This window comes from Telopea speciosissima, chromosome 2 (genome assembly GCF_018873765.1).
Source record: "Telopea speciosissima isolate NSW1024214 ecotype Mountain lineage chromosome 2, Tspe_v1, whole genome shotgun sequence".
Lineage (NCBI taxonomy): Eukaryota > Viridiplantae > Streptophyta > Magnoliopsida > Proteales > Proteaceae > Telopea > Telopea speciosissima.
Window position 1 is genome coordinate 54604920 of NC_057917.1, and position 19478 is coordinate 54624397.

Sequence of the window (19478 nt, forward strand, 5' to 3'; positions counted from 1 at the left end):
TCATAACCCTGTCCAGCATGATCGCACTAAACACGTAGAGGTTGACTGACATTTCATCAAAGAGAAGCTTGAAGCCGGCCTCATTTGTGTTCCCTTTGTGAACTCTACTGATCAACTGGCTGTTGTGTTCACTAAGGGACTGAGTAGCAAGCTGTTTCATCCTATCTTAGTCAAGTTGGGCATGCATGATATATATGCTCCAACTTGAAGGGGAGTGTTAGATATATGGGCCAGAATACCGTGGGGGGTATTCTAGACCTTTTTCCCTTTGTTAGTTTATTTGTTTTGTATGTGGTTTAGTCCCACATTGCTCATGTACATATTTTTACTGTTTCATTATTCTTATAAATAAAGAGGTGCTTGGGATGAATAGATCATCCAAGCCTTTCCCTAATTTTAAATCTCTCTACACCATTATTCCCCAAATCAAATCTAATTCTGTCATCGTATTTGTTGATCAACATTCCATGCGGATGTCAGTTATCCAACCAAAGGAAAGTAGAATCCACATCATCAATTCTTACCTTAATAACATCTGCCACCAGAGACCTGTAGTTCAAAATTTTCCTCCAAGCCCATGAGGAATCAGAAGAGCAGGAAACAATCTATAAGGAGTTCTTTTTGAGGAATCGGAAATAGATCCAATCAACCCAAATACTTATTTTCTTTTCAGACAATTTCCAAACCAACTTGAGATTGCCCTCATGATTGACCTCTTTGATCCATCTTAACCCCAGACCCTCCCTCTTCCTTAGGAAGACAGACTGAAGCCCAGCTAATTGAATGTAGGAACTTGTTATTGTCAGTATCTTTCCACAGGAAAGCACTCATTAAAGACTCGAGCTTTGAATAACAGATTGAGGCAAACCAAACACACCGGTCTAATAGATGTTGGAGCTTTGCACGACTCATCTAACCAACTTCAGGCAGCCCGCATAAGAAAGGAGCTTTGCTTTCCACAGTTGAAGTCTCTTCTGGAAATTGTCCAAAATAGGGGAACAATGATGAATAACCAATTTTGAAGAAATAAAGGGAAGACCCAAATACTTGACTGGAAGATGACCCAGAGGAGAAGCCAGATATAGACTTCAGCTTCTGTTTTGTATCCTCTAAAACACCAACAAAGAACAAGTTAGACTTCTGCCTGTTAACTCTTAGCCCTGATATAGCATGAAGGGAATTTAAAACCTCCAACTCTGCTTCCAAGGAAAAAGAATCTACCTTTATTAAAACCATAATGTCATTTGCAAAAGCTAGTTGAGATAATTGAATGGCCTTGCATTTTGAGAAAAGAGATAAGATTTTGATCCACCTTGGATTGGATACATCTGGACATCACTTCCATGGCAAGGGTGAAGAGGTAGGGGACATTGGGCGCCCTTGCCTTTCCCATAGTTCGAAATCTTGGTCGAAACCACCAATAATTCACAAAATATTTCAGTTTCAGCCGTGCAACTCAGTATGGAAGCAGGGTTTCGGCTGAAATTTGGGCATTTCGGCCGAAATTTCGGTTCGGATTCAGTTTCAACTCGGTGTCGGTACAGAACAGTGCATATAAAAGCACTGTTTTGATCGAAATAGGTCAAAATTTCGATCCATTTCAAGAGTTTCAAGTGGTTTCACCTGTTAGAGGGGAAAAACTAAAAATAAAAAATAAAAAATAAATATAGGTTTTGTATTTTTTGCCAAATCACCTACATTTCTTGATGGAACGAAGTGTTTGGGACTATTACAATGCCTCTACAATGACAATTTGCCTCGTTTGAGCAAGATTTGTGTAAAATTCAAACTTAGAGGTATACTCTTTTTCTCTTAGGCCCTGTTTGTTTGACGGAGAAAAGTGGAAATGGGTAAAAGGGGTGGGAAACTTGTACTTGTTTCCCACAAACTACCACATATGTGACTGTTTGGTTAGATGGGGTGGGAAACTTCTAGACAAATTCATTAAATGCATTTATTCTTGTCTGGTGAGGTGGCATACTGGCATCCCTCTTTTTCTTACCCTATTCACTTTCAAAGTCCTACCAAATTGGCAAGTCTTTGGCACTATTCATGGAAAAGTTACTTTTGAGTCTATCTCTCTCCTCTTCCTATTTCCTTTCTTTCCCATGGAATCCCACCCCATGTCCATTTTGTCTCTCTCCCACTAAATCCCACCCCACTACAAAATGCATATTCCATTATTTCCTTTCCTTATCAACCCAACCCACAACATGTGGGACCCACCCTCACAAGTTTCTGATGTAGGCATAGAGGCAGTAGTGGAGGGCGTGGAAGTCCAGCTCAACCACCCAAAGATCCTTAGAAGATCTGAGAGAATAAGAGCTCAACATGGCCTACAATCAAGGATCCTTGCTTGGCTGATTTGGTATTTGATTGCAATCAAGGATTGATTGGCTAATTTGGTGTTGATTGCAATCAAAGATTGGTTGGCTGATTTACAGTTGATTCCCTTCTAATCCTATCCTTAATTAGTTTTTACCTAATATGCTATGTTTTTATTTGGTATGTTCTTATTTTAGTAAAACTCAATCTTAGGCTTAGGGATTGAGATTGGGCTTTGGGAATCCTATAAAAGGATCTACTGTAATAAGGAAAGGCAGAGTTTGATTAATATTGAATTTGACCTCCATTGGAGAGTTTCAGAGGAGCTTGCGAGTTCCAATCTTGTGATTGAGTGTTCTTCTTCCTCCTTGACCTTGCTCGATCCTACCCTCGGCATAAGGCTGCTCCAGTTTCCCACCTCTTTTTATCCGTCAACATGTGAGCCTTCTCGGAACTCTATGTGGTACTAACATAGAGTTGGAGGAACGGATTTGTAGGGGTGTTTTGACCTTGGTTGTACCACTTGTAACACTTTGACATTGTGTAATATTAAATGGTTCTTCTTTATTCCTAATGTATATTATAGTTGTTCATTAAATTTTGTGTATCCTAATAATAAATTATATGTAGAATAGGTTATATTTGAGAAAGTATATAGCAGGGTACAGCATACGCTACCAACCTAGGCTACGAAACCAACCTAACATTTTGGTTGTGCTTTTTTTAACAATCTAAAGGTTTCAATATGTTTAGAAATACCTAATTAGAGTTTCCCTGAAGTTTCTGACAAAAAATATGGCCATTTAACCACCGAAATGGCCAGCCGAAACTTGTAGAGTTTCAGTCAAAACCTGAAATGTTTCGGTTTCGACCAGGGTCAAAACCTAGGTCGAAACAGAAATCTCAAACCTTGGCCTTACCCACTGTACTATAAAAAAATCCAGCCCAGCTCCCATTTACAATGATAGAGATGTGAGCTGAAGAGACACATTGACACACCCAATTGACGATGAAAGAGCGAAAGTTCATCTTTGTCACAGCATCATTGATATAATCCCACCTTAAGGAGTCGTAGCCTTTGTGGCTATGGCTTGAGCTATTTTCCTCTAACGTTTTTCAATCCAATTTTTCCTGTTACTTGGATGTTCTTTACAAGGTTTATTATTGACATGCATGGATTTTCTGCAGATGCTTATTAATTGAATTCTACATGGATGGAAATATTCCGTAAAGCTATTGTTAGTGTCCTTGAATCAATTCTTACTGCTAATTTCTGGGAGAACTAGCTAATTGACGTTTTTAAACAGATATCCATGCCCAGACCATATTAATCCTGCTGAGTTTCTGGCTGATCTCATATCTATTGACTACACTTCTTCTGAAACTGTCTACTCTTCCCAGAAGAGGATTGAAGGTCTTGTTGAGGCATTCTCGCAGAGGACGTCGACTATTCTTTATGTAACTCCCCTTATCAGAAGTGAATTCTTTAAGAACACCACAAGGGTTGGAAGGAAATCTGTTGTCAAGAGAAAGGTTGGTTGGTGGAGGCAGTTCTGGTTGCTTCTGAAACGGGCATGGACGCAGGTTATTTTCTTTCCTTGGACCCACTCAAAATTTTTATTTTGTAATTTATATGTGTTGCTTATTTGCCTTTACTCTCAGTAATCACTCAAATTTTGTGGCTAGCCCCAGGAAGTTTGGTCAAGGCTCAGTTGAATTGAGTATGAAATAAAATGACTCCAAATTTCTACATCCTTCTTTCATACTGTTTTAGCTGCTTTTATAAGGTCTTTGGACAGTTTTATTCATATTTCTTTCTTGCTGCTGTGTAATTATAAAGTCCTTCGATTCGTCACTCATAAGGTGCATCGATAAGGTGAAATTACCAACCATGGAATTCAAAGCTTCTGAATATTTTAGAAAAAGGGAAAAAATGATGTAATCATCTCATTATGACTTGACCACCAATTTTGCTTCTGTACTTAAAAATGAAATTTCATGCTTTTGCTTGGGATTTAGGACAGTCATTTCTTATTATGTCATGTTATTATAAAAAAATTGCTGATTCAGAATTTTTCAGAACCAGTTTGTCATGTAGTTGATACTCAAGACTTTTTACATTTTAATAATCATCTCCAGCTCCAATCATCACAATCAAATCTGGTCAGTGCTTATGTTCTAAGATATTTTGCTTAGGCTTCTCGCGATGGTCCTACAAACAAAGTTCGGGCAAGAATGTCTGTTGCATCAGCTATAATATTTGGGTCAGTTTTTTGGCAAATGGGAAGATCTCAAACATCTATACAAGACAGAATGGGACTACTCCAGGTATAACACCAATGCTTTTCTCCCCCCACCCCCTCGAAATCTTTACTTGATCACTTGATGGTTGATGTGTTACATAGATGTATTATATGATGTTATTTTAATTTAGATTGATTTTTGGTAACTCTGATTCAGGTCATAATTGGAGACAGTATGATCGCCAATCTTTTGCTTGAATAATTTGGAGTAAAAAGTTTATCTACGTGGCACACCTTGGAAGGAATCTTTAGGTGGATGGTTTATTTCTACCATGTGTAGGGTCCAATCCAACCTTTGGTTTTTATGGACCTCCCTCTGAATTTGTCGACAATGTTGTTTTTGCATCCCATCACAACTGTTTGACCTGCCATATGGTTGATTGATTTTTCTCCCCTAGCAATTTCTGACATATACTCATGGGGCTAGAGTTTCATCACCCGTGCTACGCACCCTTGCCAACAGGGGTTAAGGTGTTGGATGCCTGTGGGAGCGACCGTATAATCCTCGAGCTATATGCCGGGCTTTATGCCACAATATAATCCAAAAGAAAAGAAATGTAATTATTAAGCTAAATGCCAACGGTTACCTCACAGGTTAATCATAGAGGGCTGGTCGGGCTGACCAAGGACTAGTGCGCTGGGGCTGATTGGTCCTCTCCGACAACTCAATGGGTGTATCGCAGGAAGGGGTAATCAAGCCGAAACCAAACTCAATCATATGGTCCAACATTGAACTTTTCATTTACCATCAAGTTCTTGATCAAAATTAACTTCTTGATTGTGCCACATGGTCTATTGCTTTTCAACTTAAACTTAGGACATGAGTCAAGGATGACATGGACAACTTGTCCACATAATTTTAGCTCAACTGAACTGCTCCATGACAGATTAAGTGTTCAAGAGCACCCGCCTAGAGATTCCTTTCAAAGTGTTCCATCTTGAAAAGCTTAATTGTATTGACTAAAAGAAGCATGTCAATCAAACCATGTATGAAACATCATCATAGTTTTGGTTTCCAATTTGTGTCATCTTCTTCAAACCATGTACGATTTATTTTGGTATTTTGGTAGTTCCCTCCTGGACTACTACCTGGTTTTTTTGATTTGCATAACGTCTTCTATTTCTGTGCCTAACTAAACTCTTTATGTGTTTTCACTAACTCTTCTTGGCTCATTTCTGTTTCTTTTGTGCCGTGCTTTGCAGTGGAGTGGGTTATGATTCATTATTGGTGTTGGAATCTAGTAGTCGATGTGCTGGTTTTGATTTCTGTAATCAGTTTTGTTGAGAATGGGCCCTTGTGCCATGGTGGTACAAGGGTAGTTTGGGTAATTTACCATGAATAGGGGGATTGTCCCTATCTTGGTTTCTTAGTTTGTTTCCACCGTTTTATGTTAGTTTCCTTGTTAGGGTTAGTTTCTTATTATTTTTAGTTTCTTGGCTGACAAGGAATGAGTTTCTTATTTTGATGTAATTGGTTATTATTATAAATACAAACTGTGGGAGAGGAACTCAGTGCTTCGAGTTCTCTTCTTTTCTTCCCCATCTCTTCTTGTTCTATCGTTTCTTCCCTGGTTTTTCCTTTTCTTCTCAAGATTTGTGACATGGTATCAGGGCAGTAAGCAAGTACCTGTTTCTCTCTGTTATTGCCGTTTTGAGAGTTGTTTTTGGGTTTATAGTTTGAAGAAGAAACCATAGTTTATAGAAGAAGAAGAACTAGGGTTTCATATACCGTTGAAGATTTGTATGAAAATTCGTACCTGTTCTGCTGAAGATTGAAGCCTAAGTTTGTTCCTACTGCTGGCCGTTCCGCTGGTTGTATAACTATTGATATCTGGTAACAATTTCTGGTTTCGATTCACTGGTTGTTGTTGATCGAAATTTATTCCTGATTCTTCGACTGGGTTTGCTAGTCATGATTTGCTGAATCCAAACAAACCGACGCCTCTGCTGCAATAATCTTTGGTTTTCTTATTTACATTGCTGATTCTATTTTCTGCTAATCGATATCCTGCTACTAACGTCAGCTGGGTATTCCGCCTCTGGTTGCTAGTTACAGAACCAGCTACCTTCGATGGTCGGAGAACTGATTGTGGTTTCTGTTTTCAATATGCCTCGATTTATTTTCTTCTAATGGTGTTTATTGTTCTCACCTCTGCTGGAGTCTCTCGAGTCTTGTTATCTTTTACTTTTGAACCTCGGTAGTGAGGTTGAAGACGATCACTGTCGTGGTATCTTTCCCTTTGGCTACAGCCAGCAAGATATTTGGTTACTTTCTTTTATTTGACCATATTGCCCTCACCCTCTTTATCAAGGCTCCGAAGGAGTTCGTGGTGCCATTTACATAAAGAGATGAATTCTGTCGCTTGGCAGCCCTGGAAAGAATTGTAGAAAAAAGCAGTTTTAGAGTCCCCAAGAGAACCAGCTGATTCGTCACTTCTGACGAAAGAAGGCTTCTTCACAAGCTGCAAGAGAAGCATAGGCGCTTGTTTAGAGCCCTCTCAAGAGAAAGCAAGTGTTGATTGGATGGGTCCTGCTGCATCTGGGACTGGATAGAATATCAGACTTCTTTGCTTTGGGCTGTTCTGCACTGTAGAGAAGTGCTCACGATTCAGCTTACTAAGATGGGGCTTGAGAAGCTTCTGTTTTTGTACAACCCTAAACAATTGTCCTGGTAAGAAATCTCGTTTAGAATGGATGGGTTTCTTTTACTTTATTTAGTTCTCAAACCTCATTATTATCTCATGTCAGTTCTGTCCCCTATGTCACATGTCACACATGTCCCCCATGTCTATCATATCATCCATTCAATCCCAATGACATCGTTATTTATTATATTCCATATTTTATCTTTTTCCTAATTTGCCCTTGCCTTTATGCCTAATTCAGCTTCTATTTATCACTTACATTTGCTTCCAAGATTGCCCCTACTTAATAATTGGTAATTCCTATTGCATCCCAATGCTTCTTTGTTTACCAAAAGCCCTTGAAAAATTCTGGTTATTTACCAGCATGCCACTCCTTTCTTAATTGAGGTGTGTACTTTGAGTTAATTATGAGAATTGCCATTGGACTTATAGATTAAATGGTGGACCCGGTCATATCAATTTGGAGTTCCAAATTTTTTTTTTCAAGATTGGCATTGTTGGCACACTCCGGCTGTCTTTCATTGGCTTTACCTTATTTGTCCACGTGTAATGCTACACGTGAGGGGGAGATTGGAGATTATCTTGGTGATTATTGGTGCTTGTGGTTATTGCGTTGCTCAAGAATTATTTAGAAATTTGTCTGATTTATCTGGCCATCAGTCTGATGTTTCTACATGATTGAAGACTTATTTGCTTCAGTCACTCATTCTTGAAGATTATTTTTATCTATACGTGTCATCTGCTCGTATCCACAACAACATTAAGAGTTTATGTGTTTGGTTCAGCAACAGTATAACTTTTATCTACTTGGTCCACGACTGCCTTATGTCGAGTGGTTTGTCAGCAACCATATGTTGTCTTTGTGTGGTCGGTCAGCAACCATATGCTGTCTTTGATTGGTCGGTTCGTCAGCAACCATATGCTGTCTTTGTATGGTCGGTTAGCAACCATATGCTGTCTTTGATTGGTCGGTTCGTCAGCAACCATATGCTGTCTTTATGTGGTCGGTCAACAACCATATGCTGTCTTTGATTGGTTGGTCAGCAACCAGATACTGTCTTTGTGATTTGGGTCCGCATTCTACAAGCACCGAGCTGATGTACAAGTACCGCAATAGTACCTCTGAGACAGTAGCCTTTTGTGAAATGGTGCCTCTGAGAGAGTTGTGAGATTCTTCTTGTGATGTAGCTGTTGAAGCTGCACTTTTACTTGTCTTCTTTGGGAAGATGCCTATCTACTACTTGTCTTCCTTGGGAAGATTTTGTGATGTTGTTGCTGTTATATGATCTTTTGATCGCGGTTGGGGTTCTCTACCGCTTATCATTGCTCATTGCTGTTTGGTTCTATTCGACATGGTTTCTTTTACTTACTGTTGTTGATTGGTGGCCATTGTGCTTGAGCTGGTGATGGGCTGCTGGGTGGTGCTACAGCTACTTTGTGCTTTTGTTTCAAGTTGAAGATTTCTTTTTGCTATATGTGTACTCCAGCTTGAGGGGGAGTGTTGCGAATGGGCCCCTATGCCGTGGTAGTACAAGGGTAGTTTGGGTAATTTACCACGAATAGGGGGCTTGTCCCTATCTTGGTTTCTTAGTTTGTTTTTCCACTGTTTTATGTTCGTTTCTTTGTTAGGGTTAGTTTCTTGGTTGACAAGGAATGAGTTTCCTATTTTAATGTAATTGGTTATTATTATAAATACAAACTGTGGGAGAGAAACTCAGTGCATCAAGTTCTCTTCTTTTCTTCCCCATCTCTTCTTCTTCTATCAATTCTTCTCTAGTTTTTCCTTCTCTTCTCAGGATTTGTAACATGTTTCTTGTCTTTTGGTACTTCTTAGTAGTACATGTTGTCTATTGATTACATAGTAAAATTTTATTCCTTTTTTTTTTTTTTTTTTTTTTTTTTTTTAAACCCAAATATTGGCTGGGACCCGGGCTGGCCCCTAAGATTTTATTAGAGATCATAAAAAATCAAGGATTTAAGTATCGGTATCGGGTATCGTATCGGTCAGGCGATTTTAAGAGACGTATCGTATCGGAGATACGTATCGATCGGTGCAGAAACGCATGAAAATGATCAAAATACACATGAAAATACACTTTTGGACACAAAAAACAATATAAACAAGCAATTTGTGTCATATATCATGCATATATACTAAAAATTGTGAATAATCAATAACCAGACAAGTGCGGCACTTTGAAATTGTTATAAAAGATTAAAAGATGAAATTCCTTACATGTAGAGTCACTCTATTGCCATGAAGAATGTCGGGGTGGATCAAAGTCATGTCTGTAAGGGTCTTCAACAATAGGAGCGACTAGGATGATGTTGTGTACTATCCGAACATAAGCACAATACTGAGCCCAGTCAAAATACTGATGGTAGTGACTCTCCCACTCATAGTAGAATCGTGTGTACTGTTCTGGAGTGGCTAATGTCACGAAAGCACTAGGTTGTGCTTGTGCTTGATTCTCTCCGTATCCATAACTTCCATACCTTGCAGAAGCCCCATGTCCATAGCCTGAAGAAGAACCTGATGCATAATGCTCATGGCCTGATGAAGCACGAGCATAATCAGAACTAATGCTAAGTGACTCCATGCCACTCATAAGCACATCACTATCATATGGATTGTGGGAGCGCTTGGCAGACTTACCCTTATGCGGCTTCCGCGAGTAAGTCTTATGGCCAGCAGGCTCAGGACCATGATCCATATCTTGGGTAGTATGTGTGTATCCTGCCTCACATGTGAACTGAACCCCACCACGATGTTGTGAAGCCTTATGGCCACCACCACTACCTCCAGCACCATGGCCATCACCACCACCACCACTACCATCATCATCATCGTCATCGTCATCATCATCATCATCATCATCATCGTCATCATCATCAGCAGCAGCAGCAGCAACAGTAGTAGCAGCAACAAAACCACCACCACCACCACCATCACCATCACCATCACCATCACCATCACCATCATCATCACCATCGTCGTCTTCATCCTCATCATCAACATGTTGTTGAGTTCCTCCATACGGATGACCTGACCTCGTCCTCCTGACTAAACCTTCTTCAGAGCTACTTTCATTTTCTTTAACATTAGGACAAGGATCTTGTGATGGTGGCTGTGTTGCATCCTCATCCATCTGTTGAATGATGCTCTCTATCACTGGATCAGGTTTGGTTGTCTGGCGATCCTCACTTAATTAATCCATCACCAATACCTTATCGGTATCCCCTATCCATGCTCTAACTGGATCTTCATCGTTAAGTAGGTGGTTGATGTTGATTGGGTTGACATCTACATCATCTCCTTCTCTTTCCAGCTCTAAATATTTAAGCTTCAGCTTCATGTTGTAATGGACATACACTAGCTTCTCCAACTTTGAATAACTGAGACGATTCCGGGGTTTGGTGTGTATCAACCCGAATGTACTCCAGTTACGTTCGCAGCCACTAGAGGATGCCGTCAGGGATAACACTCGAATTGCAATTCGGGTTAAGTGTGGAGCACTAGTACCCCCATAATTGAGCCACCAATCAGCTGCACAATAATAAATGAAATATTAAAAGACAAAACCTTAAAACAAATTTTAAATGATATAATAAATTAGGTAAACCTAACTTACCTGGGCGTTGTGTGCTCCTAGCATGGATAGCCATTCTATCAGCAAAACCACGAGTGGCCTCCCGAAAATACTTAGCTTAGAGAGGTATTAAAAAAAATAAAATATTAGTTCCACTTCCACCAATCACTCTATTCTTGGTTTCAATCATTTATACAACTAATTTAGCTCTAACCTCATCCATGGCAAGTGTGGCCTTCGCTACATCTGGCTCCATTCTGTTCACAACATTCCTTAGGACACGTAATAGATCCAGTCTACACCCTATATCATTGGAGTATTGGATATCCGGATTCAAATAATATGCTGCACATGGTTTGTAATGGATGGTTAGAAACATAGAAATTCTAATAATAAATAAATAAATAGTAACTTACTAACTACTAAGTGTTTAAAATCAAACCAAAGTCATATACTTATAAGATTACCTGCTCAATGAACATCTTGAACCAACATATTTTCCCATCGATCGGATATAATCTTCAAATACTTCTTGTTTGATGTTGGGTTATTCTCATGTATTTTTCTCTTCACACATCCCATGGCCTCTACCATCTTACCCAGGGTCTGCTCTTTATCCCCATCAACCTCTCAAAGCAAACAAAAGAGTGGCATCATAGCATTATAAAGTCGGCCCATCGCAGCCCAAAACTTTGAGGAGGTGACAAGATCTTGAACAAATCTCCCAATTTCAGACCTTGCATAATTGCTAGTCAACTACTCAGTAGAGGTGAACATCTGTAGCAGCCCATGCTTTCGGGAAATGAGGCTATCAATTGCAATGTAATTTGTTGCAAATCTTCTTGTTGCAGGCCTCACTAAATCCCCTTGTGTGTAACTCCTCATCAATGCCAAAACCCAACTATGATTGTAAATAAAGTTGGTGATTTTCCTTGCATTACCAACCAACTTTTGGACCTTAGGCAATTCTCCTATCTCCTTGAACATCAAATCTATGCAATGAGCTGCACATGGTGTCCAAAATAGATGTTGCCTCTTTAACATAAGCAACTGACCAGCCTTTTTGAAATTTGCTGCATTGTCAGTTACTACTTGGACAACATTTTCTTCTCCTATGCCCTCCACAACTTCATCCATTACCTTGTACAAGTAATTGGCATCTTTGATTTCACTAGATGCATTGACCGACTTGTGGAAGATCGTCCTTCCATCACAGTAGATAAGAAAATTGATGATGGATAATCTTGTTAGTCCACTCCATCCATCACACATGATGGTCACTCCATATAGTGGCCACTTCTCCTTGAACCTCTCCACATACTCATGCACCTCTTAGACAATATCATCCAAATAAGGCCCAGCAATCTCATGAGGTGTGGGTGGCTTAACATTTTTCCCACACCATTGAATCTCCTTTACCATGGCCTTGAAGTGGGGATCTTTGGCCTTATGTGGTGGAATCATAGAACTGTGGAACCATCTGGAGATTGCTCTGCCTATCCTTTTACTAAGTATGTTGGGTTGAAAGCTTTCTTCAATCCTCTGTTGGCCAGCATCCCCTGGTCTATAGACATTAGGATCCATGTCTCTGATATCTGGGCTCTTCTTTCTCTTACCCTTACCACTCTTTGTAAACCGGTCAAACATCCCCCTCACACTGGTTGCTCTACTAAGACCAACAGGTTGCTTACCCTTACTTAGAGATGGACAACAAGAGGAGCCAACACCAATATCTACAGGGCCCTGGCTGGGTCGAGTTGATTGACTTCTAATCAATTGCTCAGCTCTCCATTGTTGCTCTTTTGCTTCATGTCTTGATTGTTTCATCGCCAATGCCAACTCTGGGTCCTCCTCTACTTCCATATCCGATCCTTCATAATCTTCAAAATCTTCCATCAAATTTTCCACCAATGCATCACAATCATCATGTGTTTGCTTGGATTTTTTTTTGGAATCTCTAAGGTGTTTTTGCATTGCCCTGCTTAACTCTATAGGGCACTTTGTACACTTGGAAACATTTCCATATCCTCCTGCCATGTGTTTTTTTTGCCGAGTTACCCCACCTCCAAGATGTTGGGTGTCACAGAAGTTGCACTGTGTATGCAATCTATTATTGTTTATTTTGGTACAATAAGACCACCGAATGTCTTGTTGTCGCGGCATCGTCCTAAATACCAAACAAAAGTAGATAACTATATAAGATATATATTAAACAATATTCAAATCCACACATCAATAATTTATTATTTATACAAGTATAGATAGACATTATGATGCATGTCATGCATTACATCATTTTCATGTATTTACTACCTAGCAAAGTGGCCCTAAACAATATTTAAACATTTTTATATTTTCTACAGCTAGTTACACATTATTTAATTTTTTAAATAATGAAAAAAAATGACATAATGTACTACATATATGAATCTAAGTCTTTGATTCTATTTCAACCAATTATACATTTTATCAAACTATAATGAAAGAGTATAGATGGAAAAATCAGATTTTTTACATTTTTTAAAGTATTTTATAAATTCAGAAAATACCCAAAAAATACAGATTTTAGGGTAAATGTATAATCTTCTTGGGATGTCATACATCTATACATAATGTACTCCATATATTATAAACATTACCATTTGTTTTAAAGTTAAGAAGAAAAAAAAAATATTCATTTTAAAGAAGGAATTTTCGGTTTTGGGTAAAAATGGTCAAAGAAACATGGATTTGAAACCAAATCTTTGTAAATGCGTACAAAGAATGCAATTTCTATGTTTGTTTAACATATTCTCTTTGATTCATACAAAAAAACATACCAATAATCAAAGATTCAAGTTTTTTTCAAAAAACTTACCTAACCCTTCAAGAACAGCTTTTGAATTCGAATGTGGGCTGTTAGATCCACCAAATGATGTGATTTCAGCTCCTCTAAGTTCGTTTTTGGCAAAGAATTGAAAGCCCTTAAGAAATCTTACCCAAAAAACAAGTTTAAATGTGTTTTTGGAAGGGTTTCTCAAAGTTGGGAAGAGCTTTTTTCCGCTAGGACTGCTAGAAATCGAATTTCAGGTGACAAGAATGAAATGGCCATGTGTTTTTTAAGTTAACGATACGTATCGAGTCGTCTCGATATGTATCGTTATGTATCGGTCGATACATATCGAGACGACTCGATACGTATCGTTTTTTAAATATAATAAAATAATATTTTTAAAAACTCTCGGCTGTATTGATACGTATCGATCGTATCGTATCATATCGGTACGTCTCGGTCGATACGTCTCGATACAGTCGAGACGTCTCGATACAGTCGAAACATCTGCATTTTTAAAAGAAAAAGATACGTCTCGGCCTGTATCGTATTGACCACAACCGATACCGAGACGTATCGGCCGAGACGATACGATATGGTCCGAGACTTAAATCCTTGTAAAAAATAAAGAATACAGGGGGGGACATGCCGCCTTACCCCAACCCAGCCTCTAAGAAAACACTCCTCACAAGACAGTCCAAGCCGTCCTTACAAAAGAAGTTGCCATAGCACACGAGCCTAGCATCTAAGAATAGGCAGTCCTGCTTTGTCCTCACGCAGGATGCTTTACAGGGGTCCCATAGGTATGTTCGTAGGTCGAAACCTGGCAGAAGCCTTAGTATCACAAGCTAAATTGGCCAACCAGTTTGCCGCCCTGTTGCTCTCCCGATAAGAGAAGGTCACATGTGACTGTGTGGAGTCTACTAATTCCAGGATCTCCTTAAACCAATACCAACTCTCCCACAATTTACACCTCCTCTTATTAACAACCCTTACCGTTGTCTCGGAGTCAGAATTAACTACCACATCCATTAGACCCATCTCTTTGCATAATCTCAGGCCGTCCCTCAGAGCTCTCAGCTCCGCCAATGAATTCGTGCAGGGACCATAAAAACTAGAGAAGGCAGCCAGCAAATTCCCATTACTGTCCCTGACAATCCCTCCCCCACCACCTTGACCTGGGTTGCCTCGGTAGGCTCCATCCACATTCAGCTTAACCGAAGCGAAAGGGGGGCACCAATACACTGGACATGGGCGTTTCCTCCTTCTGATTGGTGCCGACAAACCAAAGCATTGAAGTAATAAAATGTCCCTAGCTGAAGCACGGCTACCAATCATAGATGGGTAGGGAAGTTCCCTCACCCATTGCTTAATACACTCAATAATAGACCTAGCTGTCCTTCTCTGCTCTCCATTCCTTCTGTTATTTCTTTCCTTCCAAAGTTCCCAGATGATCAGAGAGGGCAGCAGCCCTGTGATATACGCACTGAGGCAATGGCTGCCCGCCAACCCCTGCCAAAGCAAAATCCGGTGTCTAGTACCCTGGCCAGAGAAGATGGCTATGTCAAACATACTGGAAAAATGACGCCAGACCTTTGTGGCTGTTACACCATCAACAAGGCAGTGATCAGTCCATTGGCTGTAAAAAATTATTCCTTTATTTATCACTTTTAATAGTAAATTTTAATGCTACAAGATTGCTGATTCAAGCCGATTTTCTGTTTTGGATAGATATCATTCCATTGGATTACATATTATTGCTTTTGCAGCTGATCCTGCTTGTTGTTGAGTTAAATCATAAAACCCTTCATTTGTATTTATGTATTGACATTTTTATTTCTGGTTATTAGCTCCATACCTATCTACATAGTGTTTTTTTTTTTTTGACCTCCATGTTTCCCTTCGTACTAAATTCTGCCTATTGAGAGTATTTCTCTTTAATGCATTAGGTGTGTCCTCTCCTTTCTACCCTTGTGTATATACTTTGCTAATATATATATATATATTCTTATAGTGGTGCGTCAGGTCAGTAGCTGGCACTTTAATATATTTTGCCAATTACCTTTTGCATGGATCCTTTTGTTTTATGATCTCTTTTCTCTTGATCTCATGTCTTTCCATCCTCATTGTACTAGGGCGTCCCCCGTAAGTGACGCCCGAACGTGGTGATAAGTAGATATGGGCAAGTGAGAGGAAATATTTCAGCCCAGAAGTGTAGGATTAGATTAGCTTCCTGGAACATTGGATCCTTATCAGGTAAGAGCCTGGAGTTAGTAGATGTTATGAGGAGACTAAGGATAAATATTGCTTGTATCCAAGAAACAAGATGGAAGGGTAACAAGGCTAAGGTGTTGGATGACTTCAAACTTTGGTATTCGGGAGATCATAGTAATCATAGTTGTCACGGCGGCAAGGCAACCTAAGGCGGTGGAGGGGTGTCTAACCGCTTAGGTGATTGCCTAGGCGAACAAGGCACCCAAGTGTTATTTTTTATTTCCCTTCTTTTTCTAACATTATTTAGTATGCTACAATATGTACCTTATGTCATAAAAAATCAACATTAAGCCACATCGAGTCATAAAAAAATCAACATTAAGCCACCACAAGTCATCAAAAATCAACATTAAGTCACATAAAGTAATAAAAAATCAATAGTAAGCCACATCAAGTGATAAAAAATCAGCATAGAACTAGAAACAATCAAAACATACATTTGGTTTATACTGTTCTTGGAAAATATGATTTTATCCTTAAGTAATTAAACTACTCTCAGTTTAGAGAAATGTTCTTGTTCTCGAGGAAGTTTGACTGATCAAATGATTTTATTTTTACATGAGACTTTTTTGTATTAGGTAGAGCACAAAACCAGCTTTCCAACAAATCAAAGATTGCTTCAATCTCATTTGTATTGAAGAAATTATGTTCCGGTCAAATCTTATTTGGTGTGTGAATGTTGTCAAAATTACTTTGAATGAAATTTTTTTTTAGATATCAAAACAAATGAATATTTTACTGCACTTTTGTTTTTTAGCAATGTTTTACCATATTTAGATTTATGAAATTTTTAGATCTAAGAAAAACCCCATCATTAGAAATTTGAAAATTTCACCTACCGCCAAAAATCATTTTTTGTTCTTGAAATGGGGGTTGACTTTTTATCCTTTTGGAATTTTATTTTTTAACTATTATTGGATTCAAATAGGGGGGTATTCTCTTATTTATGAATAATATCTTAAGTAAATGAATCATTTACTTAAATGATATTTAGCATAAATAAGGGTCAGAACCTGGTCCAATACCAATTAAACTAATGCAAGACGCCCTGTACTAAAGCGACATTCGCCTAGGCCCTATAAATCCGCCTAGATGCCTAGGCATTTATGCCAAAACCTGGTCCGATACCAATTAAACCAGTGCAAGGTGCCCCGCACTAAGGCGGCAGTCGCCTAGGCCCCTAGAAATCCGCATGGACTCCGAGGCGACGCCTTGACAACTATGATAGTAATAAAAGCGGAGTGGGCATAATTGTGGAAAAATATCTAAAGAATGATATAGTAGAGGTCAAAAGACTGGGAGACAGGATTATATCCATCAAACTGGTATTGGAGAAAGAGGTTAGCAATATTGTTTGCACGTATGCACCTTAAGTGGGATTGGATGAAAGTAGTAAGCACCAATTTTGAGAACACATGGATGATGTAATGTAAGGTTTTGGCCAGGATGAATCAATTATTATTAGAGGTGACCTGAACGGACATGTTGGGAGTGATCGTAGAGGATATGAAGGTGTCCTAGACTTTGTGGTAGCCTATGATCTTTTCAATGTGAAAACTTTCTTTGAAAAAAGAGAGGAACACCTAGTTACCTATAAAAGTGGGAATCATACCAGCCAAATAGACTTCTTCCTAACAAGAAGGGCGGACAGAATGGTGTATAAAAACTGTAAGGTTATCCCGGGGGAGAGCCTAACCACCCAACATAGACTGGTAGTCCTGGATATGTGCCTTAGTGCACAAAAGCGTAGGAGGAGGGAACCTATGTATCCTAAAATAAGGTAGTGGAGATTAAAAGGGGGAGTTCTTAAGGACATTTACTAATAATGTAGTCAAACAAGGAAAGTGAGACTTTGAAGGAGACACCAATGCGATGTGGAACGAGATGATGACTTGTATTAAGAAGGTTACCAAAGATGTGCTAGGGGAAGCAAAGGGTAGTCATCAGGCCCCTAGGGAGACTTGTTGGTGGAACGATGAAGTCCCAGTAGCCATTAAGACCAAGAAAGATTGTTTTAAGACTTGACAAAAGACTAAAGAAATAGAGGATAAAAAGAGGTATATTGATGCCAAAAACGAAGCTAAGAAGATTGTGGGGATGGCTAGGGCAAAGAAATATGAGGCTCTCTATTTCAACCTAAACACAAAAGAAGGGGAAAAAATTATATATAAGATAACTAAGATGAGAGAAAGGAAGAGTAGAGATTTCAATTAGGTGAGGTGTATCAAGGGTGACGATGGAAGAAAGTGTTGGTAAGGGATGAGGACATTGTGAAGAGATGATATGAGTATATTTGTGACCTACTAAATGGAGATAGGTTGAGTAGAAATGACCCAAACGATTACATTATTCATCAAGACACCATACGTCATAGATATGTATGAAAGGTTAGTGAGGCGGAAGTTAAAGAAGCATTAAGAAAGATGAAAGCAGGCAAGGCACCAGGCCCAGATGAGATTCCAATAGAATTGTGGAAAATCCTAGGAAGCTGTGGGTATATTGGTTAAACAATTTTTTAAATAGAATTATGAACACAAGGAAGATGCCAAATGAATGGAGAAGCATTGTAGTCCCGATCTACAAAAATAAAGATGATATCAAAGTTGCAATAACTAGAGAAGCATAAAGCTAATGAGTCACACTATGAAACTTTGGGAGAAGGTTATTGAAGCTTGTTTGAAAAGAGAGACTCATATCTCGGCATAGTTGTCACGGCGCCTAGGCGACCCTAGGCGTTGGGGAGGGTTCAAAAGCAAAGCGACACCAATTAAGCGACCAAGGCGACCAAGTTGACCAAGGTCCCGTGGTGTATGCTCTTCGCCGATGATATTGTTTTGGTGAATGAGACAAAAGCAGGGATTAATGCTAAGTTAGAGCTATGGAGATCAACCTTGGAAACAAGAGGCTTTAAGATTAGTAGAACAAAGACGGAGTATACAATGTGTAATTTTAGTCACACTATAATGGATACTGACATGATGTGAATTGAGGAAAGAGAGATACCATAAAGGGACTATTTTAGATATTTGGGGTCAATCATAAATAAAAAAGGTGACATAGGGGATGATATTCCCCAGAGCATTAAAGTGGGATGGATGAAGTGGAGAGGTGCATCCAGAGTGTTGTGTGACCGACGTATTCCTTTAAAGCTTAAAGGAAAGTTCTATAGGACTGTTGTACAAGCGACTATGATGTATGAGGCAGAATGTTGGGCAGTTAAGAAGTGTCATATTGAGAAGCTATGTTTAGCAAAGATGGGGATGTTAAGATGGATGTGTAGAAAAACTAAGAAGGATAAAGTAAGGAATGAACGTATTAGAGCAGATTTGGGACTTGCCTCCATCAATGATAAGCTCTGAGAGGGTCATTTGAGGTGGTATGGTCATGTTCAACGGCGGCCTAGGGATGCCCCAGTAAGGAGGAGTGAAATGATTAAGATTGAATGAGCTAAAAGAGCTAGGGGCAGGCCTAAAATGACCACAGGAGAGATGTAGATTTTTTTTTTTTGGATGAATAAAAATTTAAATTA

At 39.1% G+C, this 19478-nt stretch overlaps 1 protein-coding gene across 1 annotated transcript in view; it reads left to right on the top strand.

Moving 5' to 3' along the window:
* Nucleotides 1-19478, top strand: part of LOC122649912 (ABC transporter G family member 7) — a 75865-nt gene that overhangs the window by 42309 nt on the left and 14078 nt on the right. Inside the window, exons 7-8 of the mRNA XM_043843172.1 lie at nt 3633-3909; nt 4522-4653. Coding sequence (XP_043699107.1) covers nt 3633-3909; nt 4522-4653 — 409 coding nt within the window. The remainder of the gene's footprint in view (nt 1-3632; nt 3910-4521; nt 4654-19478) is intronic.